Source organism: Epinephelus fuscoguttatus, linkage group LG8 (genome assembly GCF_011397635.1).
Source record: "Epinephelus fuscoguttatus linkage group LG8, E.fuscoguttatus.final_Chr_v1".
Classification (NCBI taxonomy): domain Eukaryota; kingdom Metazoa; phylum Chordata; class Actinopteri; order Perciformes; family Serranidae; genus Epinephelus; species Epinephelus fuscoguttatus.
The window spans coordinates 19,869,426-19,896,381 of record NC_064759.1 but is presented as its reverse complement, the minus strand read 5'-3'; the positions used below and the strand labels follow the sequence as shown (position 1 = coordinate 19,896,381).

General features: G+C 42.6%; 1 protein-coding gene across 2 annotated transcripts in view; it reads left to right on the top strand.

Annotated features, from left to right (window-relative positions):
- Positions 1-26,704, top strand: part of fhl3a (four and a half LIM domains 3a) — a 34,217-nt gene extending 7,513 nt beyond the window's left edge. The window contains exons 1-6 of one of the 2 annotated variants that reach the window (XM_049584269.1): positions 17,808-17,950; positions 18,085-18,258; positions 20,286-20,460; positions 23,256-23,425; positions 23,563-23,749; positions 25,348-26,704. In XM_049584269.1, coding sequence (XP_049440226.1) covers positions 18,103-18,258; positions 20,286-20,460; positions 23,256-23,425; positions 23,563-23,749; positions 25,348-25,499 — 840 coding nt within the window. In that variant the 5' untranslated portion in view covers positions 17,808-17,950; positions 18,085-18,102 and the 3' untranslated portion in view covers positions 25,500-26,704. Of the gene's footprint in view, positions 1-17,807; positions 17,951-18,084; positions 18,259-20,285; positions 20,461-23,255; positions 23,426-23,562; positions 23,750-25,347 lie in introns of those variants that run through there. The other variant, XM_049584268.1, reaches the window with a different exon arrangement.
- Positions 26,705-26,956: the final 252 nt, after the last annotated feature.

Below are 26,956 nucleotides of genomic sequence, written 5' to 3'. Positions count from 1 at the left end.
TGAATTGTATATGACAGTTACCTTTTTCAAAATACACAGAGAAGAGTGCACTTGGCACCGCTCGGGCACACTTTGGCACTCATTTGTTAAGCTGTCAAAGTTGGAGTGAATATGAGTAGGAAGCAGGCAGGATGTTTCTTGGCCTCCCTTGCTGCCCTGCGTTCCCTCACCTTCATGGGATACTAACCGGCCCTCGGACGGTGCCTCGGAGGAGCCATAAATGGCAGAAAGTGTCCTTGGTGTGGCTATAAAAGGACGTCAGCTCCTCGATGAGAAGATGACGGTGATTTATGACAGAGACGAGTAACAGAGAGCTAAGGAGGGATTTCTTGGCTTCTTCAGGTGAAGTTTAGAGGGAGAATGAAAGGATGAGATGGAGAGAGGAGTGGCCCGAGTACACTATTATTGCCTGTGGGCGCATCTGTCAACGGGCTGTCACAGAAAGGCGTAATCGAAGACAAATGCAAGCCCCTACTGTGTATAGTTTACTCTGTAGCACCTCTCTGTCTTGGAAAAGTTTCTATTAGTGTGCGGAGACTATTTACCCTTATCACAACAAATGTACACAAGAGAAAGAACATGTTGTGACTCCCCCAAAGCATCCGGCGTCAGCGCTCACTCACCTTACGTGGGCAACGTTCTTCAGAGTGGCACAGAGAGAACATTACAGTGAAGTACTGCTTTGTTTGACATCGTATTTACAACCAACAGATCATATTGAGCTCAGGATGTTTGTAGTAATCGGACATAACTCAGTCCAGAGGGAGATCAGAGCATTTACATTCAACACAATTACCAAATGATTCACAGACCTCCAGTACCAGAGAATACTGTTGTTGTTGTTTTGACTGTTATTTAGCATAATCATCTGGTGTTGAAAGACCCGCTAGATAGAAAAAGGCATTGGAGCTGTTGCCAGACCTTTTTTTTTTCCCACCAAGCTCCAATGGTCCGCACATGCAGTTCTGAGCAAGGAGGTCATCCTTGAGAAAATTCTTGCATTTCAAATTCCATCCTCTGCATTTTTCCAATCTGTATCAACTATGTATTCCCTAAAATACACATATAAACCTGTATTCTATGGAATTTAATATATAATGTGCAGGATTTTCCAAAAAAACCCCCAAAAGTATAGACTCAGAAGGACATAATCCCTCACAATCGTCACTTATGACCCTCTAGAAGTGTGTGAGAGTGTATTTTTCTGCAGAGACTCTGCCATCTGCTTGTATTTTCTTATTTTCTTTTATTTTCTGTGTGCAGGACGTTTAAGGGCATCTACCCCCACTGTGCTCAGGTGGGGTCGGGGCTTTATATAAAAGTGGCAACCAGGTGCCAGACAGTAAGCAGCAGGCATCCAAGAGTCACAAGGCTGAAAAAATACAAATATAGCAAGGCGCAATGGCAAACAAGTGACTCTGGGGTTGGTTTTTACTCTCACTTTAACTTGTGAGCGTGTTCACAGACAATAACCAACAATCCTGCGTAGTACCGGTATATATTCAACTAAAGCTGTAACTCAGCAAAAATTCAGAAACCATAGAATAAAGATTTTTTTTTTAAATATATAGTGTTTTAGCTTCATTTATGAAATTTGCTCCTTTGATGCTGCCATTCTCTGGTGCAGCTGTCACCGCAGTCCACAGAGATTACAAAAGCACATATGCATAATCATAACTATACTTTATTACATATGAAAAAAACTCCAAACCATAGTCTCCTGTCTCGCGTCTGCAGCTGGAAAAGCATAGATGGGTGCAGCCAAGTGCACTCGCTGCAGTCCATGTGGTACAGCATTACATATACAGATGGTACAGTGAAGTAGAAGAACAGTGACTTTTGTAGCAATTTAATTTCCTTCGATGGGCGAAAATTACAGATGTCTGGACCTCGTTGTCGTCAATGGTATCTTGGGTCTTTAAAGAAGTATATTTTTGTGCCTATGGAAAAGTCTTTCATCTCGCCATTTGAAACCTCTATATCTTCTGGAGCATCACTAAAGAAACAACAGATACTCTGCACTTCATAAAGTCTTCAGTCAGGTGTAGATTTCACGTTGTGAAGTTAACGATGGTGTGGTGTTTTTTGTCTAATCCGAGCATTAAGAGTTCCCAGTTCTTTGCAGTTACGCCTGGAAGTGAAGCCATCTCTGTGATGTGATGTGATGGGAAATTATGTGACAGATACATACCCCCATTACAAGTGGCAGCCTCATGTAGTGTATAAGTCTCGGGCATTCAGCCAAACCACCTACAGAGATGGTGCTTGACCGCATTAGCAGCAGCAAAGAGCAAATGTAGCACATCTCTGCCGCCCATCGACACGTAGGTGCTATATGAATACACATAAGCTGTTACATGGTGACCCAGAAAGATGTGCAGGCAGTTCAGACAGGCAGCAGGCTGCTCAGCCATTAAGATATAATCAAAAATGATTTTCAGATTGACCAGATGAATTCTCAATTTTAAAGATGATATATGATGATATTTGTCATCTCATGAGGAAGAGCTCTTTTATATTTTGTTATATTTTAATGCCAAACAGTAATTAAATCCAGCTGAAAGCGAGGATGAAAGAAGCTTGTGAACACCAGGTGTACATAATGCCGTGGGTTTTTCCACCTCACTAAACGCTGCTCAAAACTGTACATTCTGTTTACTCCACTCTTCTCAAGAGTCTGGCAAACATCACTAAGTTGTTTTCTTCTTTACTTTTCCTAAGGTCCACCATACGTTTGCAATTCTATCAGTGCTTTAATGGGCCCAAACATTCAGCTTCAAACAGAACCACATCCAATGTTGGCAATGGAAATTAGATCAATGGGTAAAATGGGGGCCAGACGGTGAGCAAAGCACAGCAGAGGGCCAATGACACAAGCACCATGACTTCACCGTGGAAGTATTCAACCCCCCTTAAAAACCCCTATCCCTCATCCCATCGCACGCTTTCTCAACACTGGTGAGTGGAAACTGTTTAAGGTTTAGTGATTGCTGAAGAAAAAGTGTCCCATAGTGTGAGCAGTAATGCATGATGACGGTCATTGGTTACACTACGTCATCCTTGTGGTGATCTGTCAGGGGAGTATTACCGTGGCTCTGCACGGGACTGTGAGTAAGTCAGTGCCATGTAGCTTTTAACCTTCATCTGCCAGTGCCACCAGATTCTGCTCGTCTAATAATCAAGGCATGGCTATATATCCTGATACTTTACACAGTGTGCGACATACATTTACACTTCATTTGATGGATGAAGAGGCCTTAGGGACATTGCGAGAGCCTGGTGCCTTCAACTAGCTTCTCACTTTGTTTGTGTCTGTTTTGTGTTCAGCGCTGTTCCCGCATCCCTCGAAGCCAAGAATACTAGAGAAGAAAAGCAGGATAAAAGCAGAATGAGGTCGGACAAGAGTCGGGCGAGAGGTGTGGTTAATAGATTGAAAGAGATAGACAGGTCTGCTTGGGAAGCAACATAATTCAACCACGCTATCAGTGTTTACCAAAGCACCTGTTTTCACGTCGTCTCTCCATTTAACAACTGCAGCTGCGACTTTGCATTTTATCACTGATAATGAATTAGGTGGGGAAGATGAATGGTGTTTTGCATGGCTGCATGATAAAGAGATCCAAGTGTGTGACACTGGAAGATAAGGACCTGACGGATTGCAGCTCTCTTCTGGCAAAGTCGAGAAACTAGCTATAGGATTTCTGAACTTGCAGCTCTTCTCGAGACTTAAATGAACCTCAGATAAATCCACTGAGATCCATTTTGTACCAAAGGGGGTATTGCTTTTTGATAAAAATGCTAATCGGTTTTAGGTGACTACATGTTTACATCTACCACTACCACTCCACCGCTCTACTGTTCCTCTGCTGTGATTGATTTCTCCATGACCTGCTCACTGCCAGGTTACCGCACAAACAAATTAAACTATCCTGGCGGTGTGAGTGGATGCAAAAGCTTAAAACACAAATGACAAGTGGGAACTAGTAACACACAAAGGCGCAAGGTCTAGGTGAACCTGGACTGGACAGACAGCAGAGAAAAAGACAAAAGGGTAGGTGGGTGAGCGACTTGGGGACGTGGAGAGTGGAGGGTGGAGGCAGTCCTGGGATGCATGGCAGCATGATTTATGGACACCTTTGAAGTGAGCTCATTCCAGCCACACGGCCTGCCTGCTGCATTTCAGAGCAGGGACCTTCTCCTGGCGGTACGGCGAGGGGGATAAATGACCCTTAGGTCACCAACCTCCACTAGTGTACCACTCACATATGCACTTCCTGATTATGTGGCAATTCATCAGCGTGTGTTTGGTTTCCAACAAGCAAAAATGAGCCGCCTGGGTATCCAGTGGACTTGTGACTCCCTCCTCAGTCAGTATTTAGAGGTCAAAGCAAACAGGGAGAATGACAAAGAGGAAAAGGAGGTGGTCCCTCTCTGGGATCGTGAAAATTAGGTCAAGAGAGATATGTTCCTACAGAGTCCAGCTAGTTTCCTTTTTTGCCGCAGTATGCAGAATTATCAGGGGAAATTCATAGTATCTCCAGCAGAGTCTGAATGGAAACTGCTTTTATCGTTCTTTGCAGTTTAAATCTGCTCACCAGTAGTTTCACCAATGATGACATCATTGTTTAATTAAGTAAAGCCTCCATCTTCTGTTGTGCTGGTAAGGACTGGGGACTAGGCTTGGGGCGGGTGGCTTGGCAGTCGTGGTCCCAGCGCCTCAGTGTGGTTTAAAATTCATCATCTGTTCGATGTGTTTGGATTGTCATAACCAAGATCTTCCCACTTTGTTTGAATCTCATTTCCTAAATACATCAGATTGTTTGATCTTATCAGCTTCATTTATGTGAGCAGAAAAGCCGGGGATTCTGAATATGAGCAGTAATTACACTCAAGGGGAAGTCCCCACAAAGGAACTTAAACAAACTATGGGTGTGTGTATGCAGCTGCTCAGTGTGTCTGCTCTTCCTGCACAAGTCGCCCATTGTCCCCCAGTTTGGCTGCTGTGTTTATTTTTTGTGTTTGATCCCTCTATCTACCCTCAGCTTTGTGTGTTCACGTGTATGTGTGCACACTACCTTAGGTGTGTGACTCCTCGTGCACGTGGCTGCAGGTGTGTCTGTCTCAGTGTGTTTAGAGATAATACACCTGATTTTTCATTGTGACTCTGTGTTTGCAAATGTGTGTGACCGTCCTTCTGAGAAGTCCCAGAGATGTCTCTGTTTGGGGTAACGGGAGGAAGCACAGTGTGTGCACGTTGACTTGGACATCCTCGTTGTTATCAACCCCACACTGGTGAAAGGGGTTGTTGCCCAGTAGGAAATGAACCCGTGTTTGGTTCTCACAGCGCATACCAGAGTAAAGGAAGAAGAAATTATGTTTTTATGACAGGAAAATGCTCCACAGGGATGTTTCGGAGGTCAACTCACATTATCACATCTATTTTTAGATCTTCGGCTGTATGCTGTGGGATTTTACTGTGTGGCGGTTTAAAATACACATATAATAGTATGCAGTTAACTGTATGCACTGGCATACTGTCAAATTTATTTTAGGTAAGTTTGACCTGATTTTCTACATCTGAATTACAGGCTCCACAAATAGCTAGGAAGTCTAAAATATCCCTGAATGATCTAAGTTTGGGATGTATTAACATGATATCTGAGTTCCCTGATGGGTTCAATATTTTTTATGGCACAGCACATCAATTTTCACATTGCCACTGCATCCCTAATAAAACGCTGGGTTGTACCCTCCGTCCGCGCTGCGCAGGATGAAACGAGAGCTGCGCGTCACTGCCAGGAGGTTTATGGTCCAGGGAAATGAGGGCACTGTTTACACGTTGCCAGGGAGATGTGTCTGAGAAGGGAAAAAATGGCTGTATATACTGGAAATGACTTCTTAGAAATTCATCCCAGTCGTTTCACATTTGGCAGGCCCCCCTCAGTTTTCTAAGCACACGTAATGCTTTTTTTTTTTTCTTCATATGAACCCATCTTCTCAGGGTTACAGACTCGGACAGGGAAGGAGGTGAGTGTTTTTGCGGTTGTAGGAGGCGCTTGGTGCAGCTGTTGTCAAGAATGCAGATTGTTCTTACTGCTTTTTAACATAAAATGCCCATGAAAGCCCTCTGCACGCAGTGATTGGAAACACCCACCTGCAAATAACAACATGCTGAATATTCATGTCTGGGGATGTTGGGATGTATGCTTTAAAAAAACAAGCCGTCTTGTCTGGGCATTAACCTCAGGGTCAGGTGCCATCACTGCAGCCACGAGCCGCAAGTCTCAATGAGTTATAAATAATTGCTAGCAGTTGTGGGTGTGTACTGCACAGTTGTGTGTGTGGCATGCTTAGATTGCTGAGTGTGCGGCCTGTGAAACCTTATCCCAGCCCCTTGATGTCCTGGCTGGTTGCGCTGACTCAGCAACATTAGGAGACCACCTGGGAATGACCAGTCTGCGGGAGCCATTTTGTGTCTGTTGGTTCACAGTTAGCCTTGGTCTTCAGTCCCTGTGGGTTACTAATAGCCACACAGCTAGTGCGTAAAGAGCAGTGGTCACGTTTTGGTCAGAAATGATGATGCAGTCATTATCATCATGCTCCCTGGACCTTCTCAACTTTTTAGTCCACTGTTTGATAAGTGGATTTTAAATCATACAGACATTATATACAACTGTAAAATTAGTTTACTCTAAACAGTGAAACAGAGTTGGATCACACTGTAACCAGAATGAATTGATTTTGTATTGAATTTGGTTCAGACCCGAGGGTTGGGGGCCTTCTGTGCGGAGTTTGCATGTTCTCCCCATGTCAGCGTGGGTTTTCTCCAGGTACTCTGGCTTCCTCCCACAGTCTAGACATGCAAGATAATTGTTGACTCTAAATTGTCCGTAGGTGTGAATGTGAGCATGAATGGTTGTCTGTCTCTGTGTGTCAGCCTTGTGATAGTCTGGTGACCTGTCCATGGTGTACCCCGCCTCTCACCCAGTGTCAGCTGGGATAGGCTCCAGCCCCCTGTGACCCCTAACAGGATAAGCGGTTACGGAAAATGAATGAGTTACATTTCTGTCATTGTTACATTTTCTATTGACATCATTAGGAAAGGTTGCTAATTTATGCACCTAAAGTCACAAAAACGTTAATACTGAATGTTAGCTGAAAATGTGTTTCAGTTGTTTCCTGCCAAAATAGGCAATTTTACAATACAGTATTCACTTGTAGTGACCACAGCATTATTTTATTCTTTTTTGATTAACATTTAACCAAAATAATGAACTTTCCCTCACCTTAACTAAACTGCATTTGTTGCCGAAACCAAAGGCAGGATTTTGAACGCGACCCCTGGGATCTTGTGTCAAAGTCCTGCACTTCGTACAACCGTCACCCCCCCCCCCCCCCAACCACGTCCTTCTGAAGCCTTTGCAGAACACGAATGTTGTCTTTCATTACCTGAAAGAAACATAATCCAGGCAGTGATTATGTTGCCACAACAACATCATTAAGAAAGCAGTTCAGTAACATACAAACGTAATTACCAGAAGACAGGGTCAACGCTGCTCACATGAATAATGACAGAATCTGCTTTGGCCCTGTTTCTTTATTGTAGTTCTTGCATTAGAAGTGGGAGTGAAATTTCCCATTGCCTCTGACAAAGCCCAGGAACAACTGATAAAAAAAACTCTGGGCTGATAGCAAGGCCACAAAACTGTACAACAAACACTTGAACCAAAGTTCAACAGTTAAGACAAAGCCATAACAGAAAAGGCAGTGACCGATTTTCTATCATATCAAGAGCAGAAACAACAAAGTCAAAGCATCCTCAATCCTCTATGATCAGATTTCATGGTCCAAAACTCCGTAGCAACAGCTCAAAGGCACGTGCCTCAAATCCATATTAGGAAATGTGTAAATCAAAGGAGGCCAAATTAGCCTTAACATCCCTCGGCTCTGACAGTTTAGAGCAGTTTGTTTTATTTACAGGAACAGGCCAGAGGTAATTTTCCACTGTGGTGACTTGCGAGACATTTGCTTTGTCTGCCTGGCCTGTAGCAAAGACATACACAAAAGCTGATGTTTCTGTTTTGCCACCGAAGATATTGCATCAGAAGGGCTCTTTCTGTTCCCCTCTGGAGGTTGGTCTTGCGAAAACAACATCCTCTCGAGGGGCTTGCAAACCAGTAACTGAATCACCCAGCTCGCAAGTGAAAGTACCCTGACCTCACTGCGCATACCTCTCATTCGACTCAGATATGAATGGGCTGTGTTACATGTGTTAAGTGTAGAGTGTGTGTAAGACAGGATGCTTTAAAACTGAATACATTTATTTGAGCATTGTGCAGATCCACAGTCCTCTGCAAAACAAAGCAGGTGTCAAAACTGAGACGGGTCTGCAGGGTTCAGATTTCAAAGGGATGCCCTATCCCGTGGATCATAGGGTAGAGGATGACAGGGAGGATGTGAAGATATTGGGATAATGACTGAGATATCCATTTTTGGGCACAAATCTGCTCTGGGAAACTTTGGAGTAAAGGGGTCCCTGGGATTAATGGCCATGTGTGCACTAAGACAAATAATACACTCTTCCTCCTTAGAGCAACCAGACAGCTTTTCTAAACCAGCGGCCACACACAAAAGCACCGAGTGAAACCCCCAGAAAGAAAATACAACTGTTACCCTGAGACCTCTCAGCACCTTACTCAGTTTTCTTCAACTATATACAGAATTCTTATCTGTGTGACACTGTAGTTTTGTTCAGCAGGCAACAGTGTTTAATCTTTTTGTTGGATGTTTATCACACACTCTCTTTAACTCCATTGTTTCTGCATTCCTTACCTTCCTCTCCTCTCACCGCACTGTTTACGGCCTCAAAGTGTACCCAAAGATCAGCGAGCAGACTGTCAAGATTTTTTTTTTTTCGTGCTTGCTTTCAAGATTTGCTTTCTCTTTTCTCACTCTCGCTCCAGTTTTCCCTCTGCCATCTAAACATTTACCGGCAAATACCATCACAGAGAGCGAGAGAGAGAAAAAAAAGACAACCTTTCTTGCATTCTCCAGGCAGTGACTCTCCAAAAACCTCCACTGGCACACAGGAGTTGACTGCATAGTTTCCCCAATGCAAACCAGATGTGAAGCACTAATGTATGGCAGCATTTTTTTTTCTTCAAAGGAAGACAAATGTAGGCCAAAAATGTAGTCCTTTGGTCATCCAGACACAGAGTGATATAAAAATAAATTCACATTCATTCCTGAGCTCCAAACTTTCCCTCATGGTGGTTGGGGCAGTACTGTATGATTTAAAATAATTACGATGTTATTGTTTGGTGTTGGTGGAGTATTGTGGAACATTCGGATTGAGACGGGCTTGTGGAAGAGGACAGATGAGCTGCGACAATTGCATTTTCAGCTGTGTTGTTTTTTTTTGCGAGTTTTGCCCTCCATGTGCACACAGAACCCTCCTTACAGCACGTCCTCATTTCTCTGTGTGCCAAGTAACTGTCAGAATATGACAAACGTATGTTTTAAGTATAACTAAACATACATCAGTGCGAGCTTGTGCTGCGCTTGTGTTTATCTTTTGTACACATTTAAATCTCCGTATCAAATCCTTTTAATAATTGAGGCCAGAAGGTTTGATGCACAGGTCTTTCAGGCCAGCTGCTATTCCCTTGTAGCTTTTCTCTGATTCTGCAGTGTGTACCACACAACAGAATCAAGGCTAATATTAAGAGACATAAAGTCATATCCCCACACTTGCATGGTCATTAAAAGTTGCCGCGAAGGGACAAATTACAAAGGCAGTGGTGACATTTTCTGCTGCAGGTAGTCATTTTCCTCCTTTCTGTTTATGATGTCGGCTTTCATTTGAGCCCTCTGTCGCCTCCCACTCCACACCAGGCGGTGTTTAAATGCTCAGGGACAATAACAGGTTAGCGTTCCAGTGTCTGGTCCTGCAGCCTGTGCTGTATCGTCAAGTCTGACCCGGGCTCCCACAGAGAAGCACTCTCAGGTGCCCCCGGACCAACCCCCACCCCTATTCCCCTCCGCCCTGCCACAGCTCGTCCATTGATGTTGTACAAAAAACTAAACTGCTCTCAGTAGCTTCCTGCAGTAGGCTCATGTCCTGAGAATGTGGGTGGCCCAGGTTCTCCTCTAATGCAAGACAGAGAGATGACAGAAATAACAACACTCATAGTTAAGCCACTGGTTGTTTACCAGCATCATCTGAACATTCGTTGTGTGCTGACCCCATCGTATAAAGTTTGACCGCAGATTGCTCAAAGCCATGAGTGTCATGATGATGATTGCAGTTTGGTTTTCTGGCTTGGAATCAGTGTCACAACTACACTAAACAGCATGATGCTTTACCATACTGCCATTTTCTATGACCTTTAAAGGGACACTTTGTCAATTTTCAACCAGCCTTGTATCATAACAATGTGGGTAGTATGTGTAAATGAACTGTAGTAAACTTCCTTCCATCTAACCAGCGCCAAGATCACCCTGCTCGTCTCCCAGCAAAAATCCAGCCATCTCATGTCATGTCATCCAGAGCTGCTGTTCAAAGTACAGATTTTACTTTTGCATTTTCATATGCCAACACATTCTCACTCTGACCTTGTCACATATAGATGTTGTGGTCATGGACTTTCCACGTCCACATACAACGTGCAAGGTACCCTGGGTGCGTTGGTTGTTGACGTTCTGGGACACCATGTCATGTTCTAGTCTTTCAAGATACACTTTACATACAGTCTCTTTCAAAATAAACGCGCTACGTGGGTACAGCAACGCAAATTGCCGTTTTTTTCCTTCAACAACAAACACATGGTTAGGTTTAGGCAACATAAGCGTGTGGTTAGGTTTAGGAAAAAAGAACAGGGTTTGGCTTTAGAATCTCTTTGGACAGAAAAACGTGAAAGTTGGTGTTCGTTGGAACCATCGACCACCCCACCCGTCGCCCCACTCGGTCTTTCGCCACCTTAACTTTTGTCATTGTCCCGCCGCATGTACCCCTGATGCAGCCAGGTGCTGTTAAACTATAACAGCAACAGGCCACGTATCATGCCGATGTTAAAGGACGGCTTTTTCGTTGGTCACTGCAAGTCACTGCCCAAGCGCTAGATTTTGATGACTTTGGAGTGAGACCGTGCTCCGTATGCATAAGAGTATAGAAGAGGACCTACCCCTCTCAAGGCACTGCTGATCAAATATAAACCAAGATTCTGTCACTGCACTGCCTGTTTCTCACCCAGAATATCTCAGCAACATATTTTAGTGCACTGTTTGGCTGTAATACGAGAATTTGTCAACAGGAAGTTAGCGCCGTACTGTTTCCTGTATTGTAAAAACAAAGCTTAAAAGCTCAAACTGTAAAACTAAGCAGTGCTGATAACATATGAACCAACATTCTGTTTCTGTGTTGCCTATTACTCAGGTAAAATGTTTTCAGAAACTTATTTCAGTGCACTGTTTAACTGTAATTCGAGATTGTTTGTTACCTGCTGGCTGCCATATTGGTTTCTAATGAAAAATGTCCAAGCTCGTATTATGTCGTCCACCAGTGGGAGTATTCGTTGGTCCTGTGTGGCCCAGTGCACTCTGGTAGTTGTAGGTTTTCTACTTCTTGAGCAAAAGCCAATGCCTTATCATTTTTCCTCTGTTTTCTCTGGTCGTGTAGCACCGGTTTCAAAAGTATTTGTGTCTTACTACTGCATAGAAGATCATCTTTCCAGCAGTAAAATTGTAAGCAAAAGTCTTTCTTAACATCATAATTAAAATGTTTCTTGTATTACTATGTCCAGCACTTGTAAGCGTGTTTGAATAAGCACATCTGTTTATGAATTGGGCTGCAGCATTATCTCCCCTTCATGAGCAATTTCCTCTTCTTCCTGTGATAAGATTCATTGCCTCAGCGTGTCCTTTCGATTACTGGACTTCATTTATCTGATCTAGCAAAAGCCAGCAGAAACCGCACACCAAAGGCACTGACTAATATATAACAAATATATTTCAATGTCCAACTTTTGTGTTGATTTATTGTGACCTGAGTGGTTCTAACCAGTTGTCTGCGCGCACCATCAGTCATGTTGATGTGATTTAGCTTGTGGAGTGACTAGTCTCACAGAATATGTGGCTCTGGAAGCCTCTCTCAAAGGACCTGACCTCGGTTTCCAGTCCCTTGAAGAAAAACATGAATGTAATCCCACTGACATTGTGTCATAAACATAAGTTCTGGACCATTAAAAAAAAGTCTTGTGCAATTCATGCCTTTGCCTTTTCACATTAGTCACCAAATGGAAAAGTCTTCCACGGTCATGAGGCGCTGGAATAAATAGGATCAGACGACTTCTCCATCAGGCTCCTTTCAAGTGGCCACTGGACTGAGACACAAATGAACTTTGCTGAAGTGTGTTTTTGACATTGTACTTTATTTTTGATATGCTCAACCAGGCCATCAAATGATACACTTAAGTGTCCAGTGCTGTACTTTTCCCCCATCTTAAAGTCAGCCAAGGAGCTTTACTGTGTCTGGAAGATGTCCAGTCACCAGACAGAAGGCAATGTGATGGTATGTGTTTATCCAAATGCAGCCGTTTCACTTTTCCTCTAATTTGATTTAAGACTTGTCATAGGTTTAAGATCCTGCTCCAGCATTCATTTACCTCTAAATGTCACCTTCTTACATGTTTTTCTTTTTTCTGTCTCTTTTCTCATCCCTCTGTTGTGTTTGATTTCTCCTCCATTCCTTCATCCTTCCCTCTGGGACCTGTATAAAAGAAAACAGAGTCGTGTGTACTTTAAGGGGACCTTCTCAGCGACACACTCCTTCCTCTTGTGTGTGAGTCTGTTTGCTGCCAAGAGATCAAACAGTTAAAGGTGACTGAGTGGCTTTTGTAGCTGCTACTTTCTTAAAGTAAATCAGACCTTACCATGCACAGTAAAATCCACACTTGTTAAAGTATCCACTTGGACATAAAAGCACAGTAGTCACATGGGCCAATAAACACAGTCCTAACAAATAGAGTAGCTGTATTGAAATGGTTTCTGTCTAACTGTATTGCTTGCAGGCTTCATACTTTGGTACAGTTTCCCACTTGGCAATAAACCAAACTGTTTTAAAATTGTCTGCCAAGACATCATTGGCAGACTGTGATGCTATTTCCACCCCCGGTCATGTTGTCTTATCAAGGTGGACACAGTTGTACCACTTCCGCCATGACTTTTTTTTTTTTTCATCTTGGTGATACGGCAGTCACACATTGGCCGTGCAGTATCACGGCTATAAAATGTATTTTTGTTGTTGTTGTTCTCCTTGTAAAACAGAAAAAAATAGACTTACTCTTGTCCCTTTTTGACCTGATGTCAACAAGTGATAAAAACAACAGCTGCACCACTGACATTAACGTCATGCACCTAGAGTTAGATTTAGTATTTCTCTGTTTACCTTTGTTTACTCTAAATGGAGCTGTTGCTAGATGGAATATTACAATATATCAGTAATATAACACAAACTGATCCGCAGTAGGTGTCTGCAGACCTTTAACTAGACATTTAGAGTTAATACAGCTTCAAAAGGTGGTTTGTTTGTCATGACTTCTCTGTGACATTCCTACCCTTGTAAACATTTTTAGTGGAATTTATGAATTACATGTCACAGTACATATTTTCCAGTTAGTCTATACACACTAGTGTAATCTTTTTGTGCTCTAGTGTAAGGTATAACTTAAGGGAGCAGGGGGATTTTGTGATATCTAGCAGTGAGATGAGACAGTTAGGATTCCTTCAGTGTTGATTGTTTAGGAGGTTTTTAGCGGGAGTAGAATTATCCGCATAGGTCTCTTCCACTCCTAAACAAATGGAGCAGTTGATTTAAACACAGAATAAAGCAGTTTTATGTTACAAATCAGTGTTTCTATGATACTGCTCATCACAGAGGGGTTATTAGCTGTGGTGGCCAATCCAAAAACATGAATGCCCTATCTAGAGCCAGTGTTCGGTTCGCCCTGGGCGACTGTAGAAACATGGAGGTGCAACATGGGGATCTCCATAGATGCTTTCTATGTAGATATAAATGGCTGCATTTCTGCCAATATATCCCCCTAAATCCTACACACTGGACCTTTAATGGCAGCGAGAGACATTAGAGTAAAAGGCATTTTGTAGTTGTGGCCATCTGCCTGCTGAGGTCAAGATGATCTCTCTCCTCTGTTGATGTAACACGATGTCAAGTGCTTTGTCTAGCCTTAGTAAAATACACACTTTACAAGCAGATTCTTCTAATGGGCGGCAGGAAAAAGGGGGGAAGAGCTGGCAGGCTCGTTCCCAGCAGGCTGTGCGGACTGTTCATTTGGAATCAACCGGAGCGTAAGCAAAGTTTGGGCTGGGGATTAACAGGCCTGCCTGTGGGACCGGACTGGACAGGCTATCTGCTAGCCCTTCAGTAACCAAGCATGACTATGTTGCCTGGCAACAGCATGCAGTCTGCTTGCTTGCATTGGTCTGTTGCTCTGTGGTTACTCACAATTTGAACTTTGCCCTCTTGTGCCAATCAGGGAGGGTTGTGATGACTAGGAGAACGTAACCTTGGCGTTCCTCTGCTATCTTACAGCTGGATGTGTGAAAACAAATGAGAAATCTGTCTGTTTTCAGCCCCAGAAAGACCAAACACAAACAATATCAAGCCAGGAGGTATTACCCAGTAAGTTATACTTTCCATAATTTTAAAATGAGGGCTGAGAACTATTAAGTCAAGTATTATCTTGCTGATACCATGGCCACTGTTCCAACAAAATGTCATGTATAATCACAAAATATTAGTAATTGCTTTACGCATATACACATGATTTCCAGTTTTCAAAATCTTAAACTATAGTTCCTGAGCCTCAGAATTTATGTGAACACACTGGGGAGTTAGATTTTCATTAAGCCCTAGTGGTGGTCATAAAATTCTAATGTTTGTGCCAAGGATGCAAATTCAGAATGTTTTTTATGTCACCGATAGCCGACCCTTGTCAACCAGTACTTAACCCCTAACTGACAAGTGCAAGGGAGGCTGAACATGACATTGCTTTTTTTTAAAATACTATTTTAAGTGGATTAAATCTTATTGCAGTGTAAGGCTGCTCTCTCTGTCTTTATCACAAGGCTATTTGCATTTTGTTTTGGGAGCACATTTCTTTTGAAAAACTGATCAATCCACCATTCAAAAGACTACAGCCTCCCAAGGGTTAAAAAAACAGAGGCATTTCTGCACAGTCATTCATGCTGACCCATATAGCTGCTTTGAATATACATTTTAGTTTCTCGCTCAGATGCACTCCTTCTGGATCATTACAGAGAATGAAATACACTGTTGGTTATTTTAAACAGAGATCCCCACTCTGTGCTGCCATACTATAATTACACTCAGCACAATATTTCTGGACCATTGTCCTGTGTGGGGGCTGCGGTGATTTCCTTGAAGCGCACATTTTTCCCAGGGGGCTGAATTCAGTCACTGCTCTGGTATTTGGGAACATTATTAACCCAGAGTGGTGTTCTTAGTCACTGCGTCCTGGATGTGAAGGAGATGGACCTCTGCTGGGAAGTTGGTATATACAGTAGCAGATACAAAGCCCTGTGAGAACTGGCCTCCGCACTGGAGTTCATTGTGACCCAGATCCAGCTCCTCTCTTCTGAATTTGGGATTGTGGGTTTTGGGTCAGCAATTGCTGCATGCAGTCACGTCTTAGTCCATCACCCTAGGGGTCAGGGTGCTGACGTCATGCCCCTCTCTGTGAGAGCCTGTGCCATCAGGAGTTCATTCCAGGCTCTGCATTGGCCACTCAAACACTGATGCTCAAAGTAAACCTCCCTGAAATGGAAACACTACAAGACTTTTGTCTGATTTTTTTTAAGTAACATATTCATGAATCAAGCTTTGGCATCTTTACAATTGAGTGTAACGTTCCCATGTGTGCTTTAGCGACTTCTCCTTTACTTAGTATTAATCTGATTGCTGGCAAACTAGTTACTCTTGCTCAAACCTAAATCTCTTTGGAGACAAGAAAAACACTTGTGGTGAGGAAATAATGCAACCAGGAACACACTGCGTGATCCATCTCAGGTACAAGGATGTTGGCTAGTCAAACATCTGCATTTGAGATGTTTCATGACCTACTTTCTGTAGCCTCTTAGTATGCGGATACGTGGATGATGCATATGAATTCGGGGAGGGCAGTAAACAGCTGTCTGATTTGCTTTGGAAATTAAAGCTGACATCAGACGTCATAGCGCTGGCCTCCCAGCTTTGTGAGTCATGCCTCGTCTCGTTCTCTCACCTGGCAAGCGAAGGCAGTGCATACCTACCTAGCACTGCAGATAACATTAAGGTCATAGTGCTCATTTTCAGCTCCACGCTTTGTTGATCTAATCTCGAGGTTGCGGTTATGGGGGCTGATGGCAATGCCTGATGGATGGTGTGTCAAATGCACAGAAATCGCTGTTAAAACGCAGACTTGCGAGTTGAGCACCTTGCTGTACGTTACAAAGGCCAGCCACAGCTGCTTATTCTGATAGTTTGCCATAACCTCCAGATGGATGCTATAATGTGAGACATCAGATACTAAAGATGTCTCACCATCAAAGACTCAGTCATTTGATGGTGAGATAAGGCAGTCGAGGGGTGCGAGCCAGCGTACACACATGGCTGCAGGGCTTCTGAGCATTTATACTCCCTTCTTTAAATCTTGAGGTCATCACAGGGTGCTGAGAGTGTCTCTGCAGTTTGGTGAAGTTGTGTTAGCGGGAAGCCTGTCACTGTGTTAAATATGAAGAGTGTAAGCAGGTGAAGTCTGTTGGATCTTGACTTTCTCACCCCGACTCATTAAGAGCTTTTGTCTCTCAAACGGCTGAGACGGATGAAACATGAGAGTCTGGGACTAATGTTTTCTTTGATGACGGATCCTGTGTGATTTGGCTTTTAGGCTTTGTTCCCTTTTCTGTGTCACTGTGTGTTTAAGTGTGTGTGTGCAGTTTGTGCACTTGCATAGGTGGACTTTTTTTGCACATGTGTGTGTGTGTGGGAGTGTAAGACAGGCAGCACAGGGCCAGTTTACGGTTTGATTGATTATTATATCAGAGGTGATTATTATTACTGGGTGATGGGAATGAATAGCCAGCACTGCACCCTGCCAGGGGGCTGTATCACTTATCACTGGGCTCTCCTCCAGCCATGCTGTAATGTTTTGGCAACCTGATATTGTTGCCATAATGCTCTCACAATATTATTCTGTCACTTTGTTGTGTGCTCAGTCATGATCAAGGGGCCTATTGCGCAGTGCAAACCGCACTTAGACTGTATACCTCCTGTATCTGTATGTGCGTGTAGCTGCATCTTTATGCTGACAGGAAGCCATGTTTTCGGGAGTCATGTTCAAACAGCTTCAAGTGTCTGTGCATTTGATACACACAAACACTCACAAATGCTTCGTGGGGTTTCTGTGTCTGTTGGTGGTCCGCGCTTCACTCGCAAATAGATTCTTGCTTCATAAATATTTACAGGTGTGTATGATGTGTTCACATGCAAGTGTATTCCCGCTCAGTCATGAGAGAGGCTGCTCCATTTGTATTAATCTTTAGGTTGCAGATTTTGAGCAGTTGACAGCAACAGGAAGGAGTTTCGTAGCCGCCGAGAGAAAGCAAAATGACAGCTCCCTCTCTTGTCCCCTCCTCCTGCATCCACCACACTTTCATCACACAGCAATAAAAGTTAATAGGCATTTTGCGCTGCCTCTCGTGTCGCTCACTCTCGCTCTTTTCCCTCTGTCTCTCTTTCATTTTCCACTTGCTCCCACTTGCACAGCGTGTTTTGTTTAAGCTCAGCTCCATTGCTGGTACAAGCCGAAGTATTTACAGCGTAAATATTGGCAGTGAAAGTCTATACTGATGTCTGACTGCTGTGCTGGGAAAGGTGACTGAATCATTCCTTAGTGCTCTCCCTCCTTTTCTTCTCCTCCCTATTGTCCCCTTGTTCTTGTCCTCATCTCTTTTAGATTTGTTTTTTTTAAATGTTGCTGACCCGAGCGTCTCCTTTCTGTGTTTCAGGCTTTCCAGAAAATTACAATGGCTGACAGTTTTGACTGTGACAACTGCAAGGAGTCCCTGTATGGCCGCAAGTACATCCAGTCAGATGACAGTCCCTACTGCATCCCCTGTTACGACAGCCTGTTCTCAAACACGTGCGATGAGTGCAAAGAGCTGATCGGCCATGACGCAAGGGTAAGGCATCCATTTTGACATGATCAGACATGCAATCATCTATGTGCTGCACAGCAGTAACAAGTGGAGTGCATCCAAATTTGCAATTGAAACATCATCGCTTTTAGACTTGATTAAAGGATAAAAAATGAAGACATATATATTTGTGCTAACATTTGTTTCCTGTACATACATGCACTTGAATTAACCACATACATGAACTTAATCCACATATTACAAGTTTAAACAAAGATAAAGCACATCAAAGATCTGGCCTAATTAGGTGTAAGCCATTTTTTACCATGTTTTGACACGGCTTTGGATAGCTAAAATAGAAATTATGTCATGTTAATGACACATAATTCGTGCTAAATGAGGCGTGTTCCATGTATTTTGTGTGGCAAGACAGTAAAGGCTAATTTAACATGCAATTATACAGGCAATTTCCACTAAGTCCACATAAGCCAACGGGCTAATTTTGCCTCACATTGTAAAAATGCAGCATGAACGAACGTCTCCCTCCTCCCCACAATCAAGTTAAAAATCTTCCCTTAATGGAAAACACTAACATGACGTGGATCATTGAAGACCGACGTATGCAACTTGGTGGCGTTTACAGAACGGGCCATGCTACAGAGCGTAATAGTTTGCTTAACGAAGGAGGCCAGTGAGTTATCAACACCCTCATGGGCAGTGGGTGATAAATAAAGCTGGCATTTTCTTGGCTCTGCGCCCTTTAGGCAATCAATTCAACATACTTGTGAGACTTTTTTTAAACAGAAGTATGCTCACAAGAACAATACAGTATGCACAGGTACACTACATAGTTGTTTCTGCCTATGCAGAGCTTGCATGGGCCAACTTTAGCTGGTGTTAAAGCAGTGTGCATGTCAAGCTAGTTTATTATTTTCTGGCTGTAGAATGAGTGAATAACAGACAGCTTCTTAACAGAGACAGCAAACTAGCTTGATGACATGGCCAAACGCAAACATGACGCTGAATAAATTAAACTGTGTGGACCTTGAACTAATGACTAAAGAGAAATCTGCATCAGTTGGGAACCACTGTGTGAAAGGAACACTTCACTCACAAAATAACCATTTGTAAATCAATTAGTGATGCCGAGTTGCCTTGAATTTGTGAAGGAACCTTTGTTTTTCTCGCGTGCCTCCATGGATAACAGCATACACATTGATTTATTAAGGACTGTGTTTACCAACAGCAAACTACAGTGTAACAAAGCATCCATTTACAAACTCTCACACAACTCATGCAGTGTGATCCAAGTTTATCTAGTTGTGTGCTCAGTACTTCCTGAACACAAAAAAAACTGAACTGAAAGTGGAACTTCCATATGCTCTCTTTAAAGCGAGACTCCAATACTAATAAATCAATATGTTCACTGTTTTCTGTGGGGGCATGTGAGAAAAACCAATGATAATACATTTTATTTATAGAACACTTTTCATCACTCATATTAAAAGCCATTTTGAAAAGATGAGTTTTGATGAGTGATTGAATCAGGAGAGGTCAGTGCAGTCTTTAGTGTGTTTAGGGAGAGAGTACCAGAGGGAGGGGGCAACTATGGAGAAGACTCTGTCACACCAGGTAGGGTGCTTGGTCCTGAGTCAAGAGGTTGGCATGAGAGGAGCAGAGGCTGCGGGAAGGAGTGTGGCAGTGGAGCAGGTCAGTGAGATAGGAGGGGACCTGGTCAGTGGGGAGAAGGACTTTGAATTGGATACATTGTGGGACAGGGAGCCAGTGGAGGTTCTGGAGGACAGGGGTGGTGTGATCGCATTACAGTAGTTTTCTTCACGAACTCACAGTCACACAGCATGACTGACTGATTTGCAAATGATCATTTTGTGGGTGAACTATTCCTTTAAGTCTTGCAGTCTTTTCCTTATTGCTTCTTTTAGATTGCTGCCATTCTGAAACTGTAAAACATGTAAATAAATTTGGAAAAGACTAATAATTAATGTCATTTTTTGTGATGTGTTTATGAATTGACCTCCAATCCTTGTCGCCTCCTCTCACTCTGCCACCAGGAGCTCTTCTACGAGGACCGGCACTATCATGAGCACTGCTTCCGCTGTTTCCGCTGCGATCGCTCGTTGGCAGATGAGCCTTTTACCAGCCAGGATGACGCGCTGCTCTGCAACGACTGCTACTGTAATGAGTTCTCCTCCAAGTGTGTAGCCTGCGACAAAGTCGTCATGCCAGGTAAAGGCGCAACATTTATGGCTCGTTTAAGGCGTTAAGGCTCATTGTGTTTGTGCTCTCTGAAATCTGAATGATTCTTTTCCCAAGTATTGTGTGTTTTTTTGAACATGAACTAGCTTATCTTGAAATTCAGGAAGAGAAAGATGATTTAAATGAAAATGAAAGAGGTAGTGACATATGATATACCTTGCACATAATGCATTTGACATTGCAACATATTATGCTACTTCACTCACCCACTAAGCATAAGTCTCGTTAACCCACATTTTATTTTCCATGTAGTATACAAATTCAAATTTCAAGATAGATAGGCAAATGACTTTGGAAAATGATGACATGGCAAACCCCAGGAAGCGGGGACAAAGTATAAAGTAACAGATCAAGCAGATACAGAAAAGGAAAGAGGTTTTACAAAAAAGAAAGGAAGGGGAAAGAGACGAAGGCGAGGGTCCACGATTGAGTAGCAGCCAGGGCTGAATGTGACAGAGTAATTGCCAGTCTGCTTGACTTGTTGTCTGTAAGCCAGATCCCCAGGGCTGATGGGCTGCCAGCAGACTGATGATAACGAGAGATAAGCAAGTCAGTTATTCCAGCCTCCGCAGCAAATGATTCCAGGAAGAGTGTGACATTCCCCCTTATTTCCACTGTAGATAATCTCATGTTTTCTTATGAAGATCACACATTTGCATTACAAGGTTCAGTGTAAGTTTTGTTCAAGAGAGTCACCTTGAGAAGGAAAAATTGTTATAGAGACTGATCCAATCAAAGACATCTAAACTAGGAAAACTCCTGGGAGTTTGCACACTCCTATATCATCAAAAATTGGTTGCATTTCTGGATAGCGTTACCTCTCCTCCAACTAAAGAAACATACAGACATATCCTTTTGCCATTATATAAAAAAATGTGTACACCCTCAGAAACAGACGCACACACTTATCGTTGTTTAACAGCTGGATGCTACGCTGAAGTGGTTTGTGTCAGGGACAAAAAGAGGGGAGAAACTTAATACCAAAGCCATGTACATGGATTTCTCATAAGATTATTTCCTTGATAAAACTGCTCCAATACTCCCACTGCCAGAAATGGTCACACAGGATGTTGCTTGTCTCCCAGACAATGGCCCTCTTCTTTTCTCACTCAGTTTATTCTGTTGGAAAATCCTCGGAGAGACTACATGTCTGATGTTGTCACTGCCTCCTGTGACAAAGCATCGTATTTGAGCTTTATTTTGAAGTTTGGAACAATTTATTTGCCATGACACACTGAACTGTCTTACTTTTCGATCTACCTTTGCTCTTTCTACATTTATATCCATCTAACCCTTTGGCTCCCACTAGGACCCCCAGACAGCACTTTTACTCCCACCCATAGTCTCAAGTATGTGCATCAGGGATTGCAACATCTAGTCCCAAACTGAACTGAACTGAACTTCAACTATATGCAGAGACCATAACGTAGGATTTCAGGCGTAGTAGAAGTATTTGCAATTGAAGGATTGAGAAACTTAAATTGAGTAGATGAATTCAATCAAATGCTTTTTTAACATAATAAAACTTGTTTTAAAGGAACAGTGTGTAAGATTTAGAGGGATTGTGTGAAACGTGAAAACGCGAATGACCCTATCTGGATCTTGGTTTGTCTGTTCTGGGCTACTGTAGAAACATGGCGGTACAACATGGCAATCTTCATGAATGAGGACCAGCTCCCTACATAGATATAAACGTCTCATTCCTAGATAATGAAAGCAGTAAGATTAGCTCATTCAGGTGATTATACACTAAAGAAAACATACTTATTATATTCCATTTCTGCCAATATATCACCCTAAACCCTGCACACTGGACGTTTAAAAAGTAGTAAGTAAGTCCCATTGAGATCAATGATGTCTTTTACAAGGGAGACCTGGCCGAGACAACAGCACACAAATATTTACAGCCAAATAACCACACAATATAAAGAAGGGAGTTTACCAACAATTTGTTACAAATCTCACTGCACTATGATATGCAGTGTCTAACGTGCAAACAATGTGCAGATGCATTCATGTACAACAAACCACCATAATCCCAGAACCAGTACAAACATAGCAGCAGCCAGTCTTTTTCTGGCCTCAAAGTATATTACATCTAATGACATCTAATTATTTTCAAAGCTCTTCAAACTTATTGTGCTTTTGACGTTGCCCCCCCTAAAAATATATATATTCTATATTTCATATTTTAGCTTGTTCACTTTTATTCCATTTCCAATACTCAAACTGCTAATATCGTCCTCCTTGAGCCAGTGTAAGTCCTGTAAGCTTATAACCTGGAATGTTTTCGCAGGGGATTTTTTTGTAGTTTCTGACTTGAGAACACCACAGCACACACAGCCCGGAGCAGTGAAACATTAGTGCAAAATGTCGGCCCCACACAAACCACTGCGTCACCGTAGAGTAAACCAAGCAGTGTAATAAAAAACTCAACAGCCAAGGGATAGAAGATGGATTGGTTGGGGACACGGAGGGGAAAATGGCATTATCCCTTTCTGTACGGCCTGCCGCCAGTTTCCAGCAGTGGGAAAGAAGTGTGCGGCCTGTGATGTTTTGATTTAAAATAAAAGTAAATCTTAACGAAACAAAATGAGTTTTATATGCCTTCAAGCAATTGAAATGTGTTATTTCATAGCTCAGTATAATTACCACCAAATCTATCAAAATGGCAAGTGAAAGTGAAGGATGTGTTCTACCCAAAAAAGTTGAGTCTCAACTGCTGTCTGTCTTTCTTTCCATCCATCTTTCCTTCTCTCTGCCAGGTACGAGGAAGTTGGAGTACGCGGGCTCCACATGGCACGAGGGCTGCTTCATCTGTCACAGCTGCGAACAGCCGATTGGCTCGAAGTCCTTCATCCCTGACAAGGATGAACACTACTGTGTGCCCTGCTACGAGGACAAGTTCGCCCCACGCTGCACACGCTGTAAAAAGGTCAGTACAGTTATCAGATAATTCCAACTGGTAGCCACAGACACAATGCAAACGTAGGAGAGACACGAGGGGGAGTAATGTTTATACAGGTGAATTTAACGGCTCTCCACATGACCTTTGACCTGTCTGTTTTTTAGACCCTGGCTAAAGGTGGTGTGACCTACCGGGACGAGCCATGGCATAAGGAGTGTTTTGTGTGCACCAACTGTAAGACACAGCTAGCGGGTCAACACTTCACCTCCCGAGATGAGAACCCTTACTGCCTCAAGTGCTTTGGCAGCCTGTACGCCAAGAAGTGTGAGGCCTGCAGCAAACCAATCACAGGCAAGATTACATCACTGTGCTCCACATGATAACACTGACACTGACTGAACTACTATTAATACTCCAAACAAGATTGACTCAAATGGGCCTTTTCACACCTGGAAGTCCGAACCAAGGTTCACATTTCTCTTACATTGTATACACTTGATCCGGTTAGTTTTGGTTTCACACTGCAATTATGCGATCGCAGCAAAGAACTTTACATGTCAAACCTTTGTCCTGGCCTCATCACCTACGTGAGCTGCGTCTCCCTGTACTTGACATTGATTGGTTTTGCAGCTCTCCCGTTCTCTTGTATCTCCTCCCTCTCATCCTCTCTGAAAATAACTGAAAGGTGTTGTGAGGTTTTTCCCATTTGACTCTTTATAAAGTCATCTCCTCCTGTCCCCAGGTGCTACTGTGGCTCATTTTGTTATGTTGTTGTTCATGGACAAACTGAAACCTTCACTGCACATTTACCACCACGTGACAAGTTAACTGCTAATTCCTCTTCTGCTCTGATCGCCAACACCTGTTTGCTCTGAGCCACCGTCACTCTCTCTATCGCACACACTAGGCACTGAGGCGCTACACTACTCTTATCACTTGACAGTTGCCTGCCAAAATTTCCTGTAATTGGTCCGAAAGTCTGAACCATCCAAAAAATGTTTTCACACCAGAAATAAACCGAACCATGGTTTAGTTTGATCCGAACTGAGACCACCTCTTCACGTCAGACCAAAGTTAATTCGACTGTTCTGTTCAGACAGTGATTTGGGGGAGGGTTCACACCTGTAATTTTGGTTAAGATTAAACTGAAAAGTCCAGAAGCCCAGACCAAATGAGGAAGGTGTAAAAGGGCCGTAAGATTTGCAGCCAGTCTCTGCTTTGTGCATTGTGTTCCACATGGCTTAATTCTCTGAAACTCTTCAGCCAATTACAGATTATACACACCAGCTCCGTTCCAGGGAACAAATACATCTATGCGAAATGTCTTAAAGGCATTTAAAACTGATTTTCTCTGTCATTCTCTTTGTATGAGTGATGGATAAAGACTTTTTTCCTGGTTGCCTTGTTTTGAAGTACGCATGATTTGCTCCCTCAGTTGTCTTGGATTCAAAGCCAGCCCTAAAGCTCGGCATGCAGTTTAATCAGTAGAAATGGATAAAGGTAGAATTGACATTAAACTGTTGCCCATGGTCATTTAAGAAAAAAGGCGATTGGTGATAGTTGTTGCAGTGACAACACACGTCAGTGGGACCGTAAAGTGTGTCACAGTCACTAGTTTGAGATACTAATGAATATAATTTAATGACTTACTAAAGCAGTTAAATCCAGATTCCTCTCTAGCAGCAAGTCAACAGAGATAGTGCACAAAGTCACTAGTCACTGCTCGTTTGGCCGTAAGTGCAAAACCTCATCTCAGTGAGTTCAAAACTTGCCAAAAGTCAGTTTGTTTATACTGAAGTTTATTCAGAAGTTAGCTCACTACAACGGCACACATAAAAAATGGCTGCAGTTCTGACCATCCTGGTGCACTGATTTGAATGGAAATGTCCAGTCTACTCTCATTTTGTTTCAATAGTTTAATCTCTGTCTCACTGCTCTTCTTGTCCTAGGTTTTGGAGGAGGGAAGTACATCTCATTTGAGGATCGCCAGTGGCATCAGCCATGCTTCACCTGCTCCCAGTGCTCTGCTTCGCTGGTGGGCGCCGGCTTTTTCCCTGATGGTGACAGGATCTTGTGCCGCGACTGCAACAGCAGCCTATAGAGCGGTCACTTACCACATTTTTGCCCTTCCCTTTGAATTACCTTTCACCCTTTGTCACAGCATTTTTAAGAACCCCGAGTCATTACCGAGGAAGGTAACGCAGGCTAACAAATGCTGCCTCTCAGGTTGTTTTTATATAAAAAGAGTTCCTCGTGGTCCCTGTCTGAGTGCGGTTTTCATCCAGGAGCTAGTGCTGCATCGTTTTAATGAACCACCACAAAGATTTCCTCTTTAGCCAAAGGGTTAATAAGTTTATGAAACAAAGTTTATAGAGTGCCTTAAGAATAACATTACTTATATGTTATGTGCTATTGAACCAAAGAAACGCAAAATGCTAGTCACTTTGCAAAAATAATCCTTCATATTTTATATATAAAAATTGCCACTTCAGGTAGAGGTCAGGCTCTGAAGAGAAGACACAGAACACTGATACAGTATAGTATGTAAACCTTACGGTCTGTATTTCAACGTATTGGTGGAGGTACTGTTTTCATGCTCTTATAACTGCAGTTTTAAGCATTTTAATTAAAATATGTCAAAGAGTAAAAGCAAGAAGAAAATGTAGAAAAACAAGGCTGATTATGCTTCCAGTGAGGTAGTCAGTGTATGGTAGTTATGATCAATAAAGTCATTTGCACTTTTGATAAGATATTATCTCGCTACCATGTTATGTGCACATAAAACACACCTAAAAAAAAAAACATGGCACACAGACCACTTTTTTCGTCATGTATCTGCTTTTGTTGAACTTTGCAATGACACTTATTTTTACATCTTATTTCTGTCTTTTTTCATTTGTTGTAATGATTTTTTTTTTTTTTAATCACCATTGCTCAAAGAGCCAGCATTTATAACCCCAAAAGAAGCTGAAATGAAATGCGGTACCTTTGTGTATTGCAGGAGTGTGCATGTCTGCCATGATTTGCGTCGATAATTATTTTGTCGCCGATAACGCTGTTAGTGTTTTATATTGTTAGTTTGTAACATGTATGTGAAAAGTTATTAAAAAATACCTATATTTCATTATTTCAGCTTTGATGCTGGTGAGTCAGAGTTGGCAAATATACATTTTAAGATTGAACATACGGCAATGAGGTGATAACAGTATGAACGTGCTGTAAAAAAAAAAGATGATAAATGATTGATGGCTAAATGCTACATGGTTAGTTACATTTGTGAAGTCTTATTAAATAAATTTACACTGACTGATGTTTGCTTGGAAGTTTTTTATTACTCTGTGTGTATCAGTGGTCTCAGTGAAATATCCATTACTGGTTTATGAGGTCGTAGCTTTCTGCGGACTTGTGTTTACTGTCTAAGCCGGAGAAAACCCTTCTGGTACGTTTAAAAAGTCTTTCTAGGAAAGATCAGTGTGTGTGTGTGTGTGTGTGTGTGTGTGTGAGAGAGAGAGTGAGTGCACCAGGGGAAGGGCATACAAGTGTGTGAGTGTGAGAAAG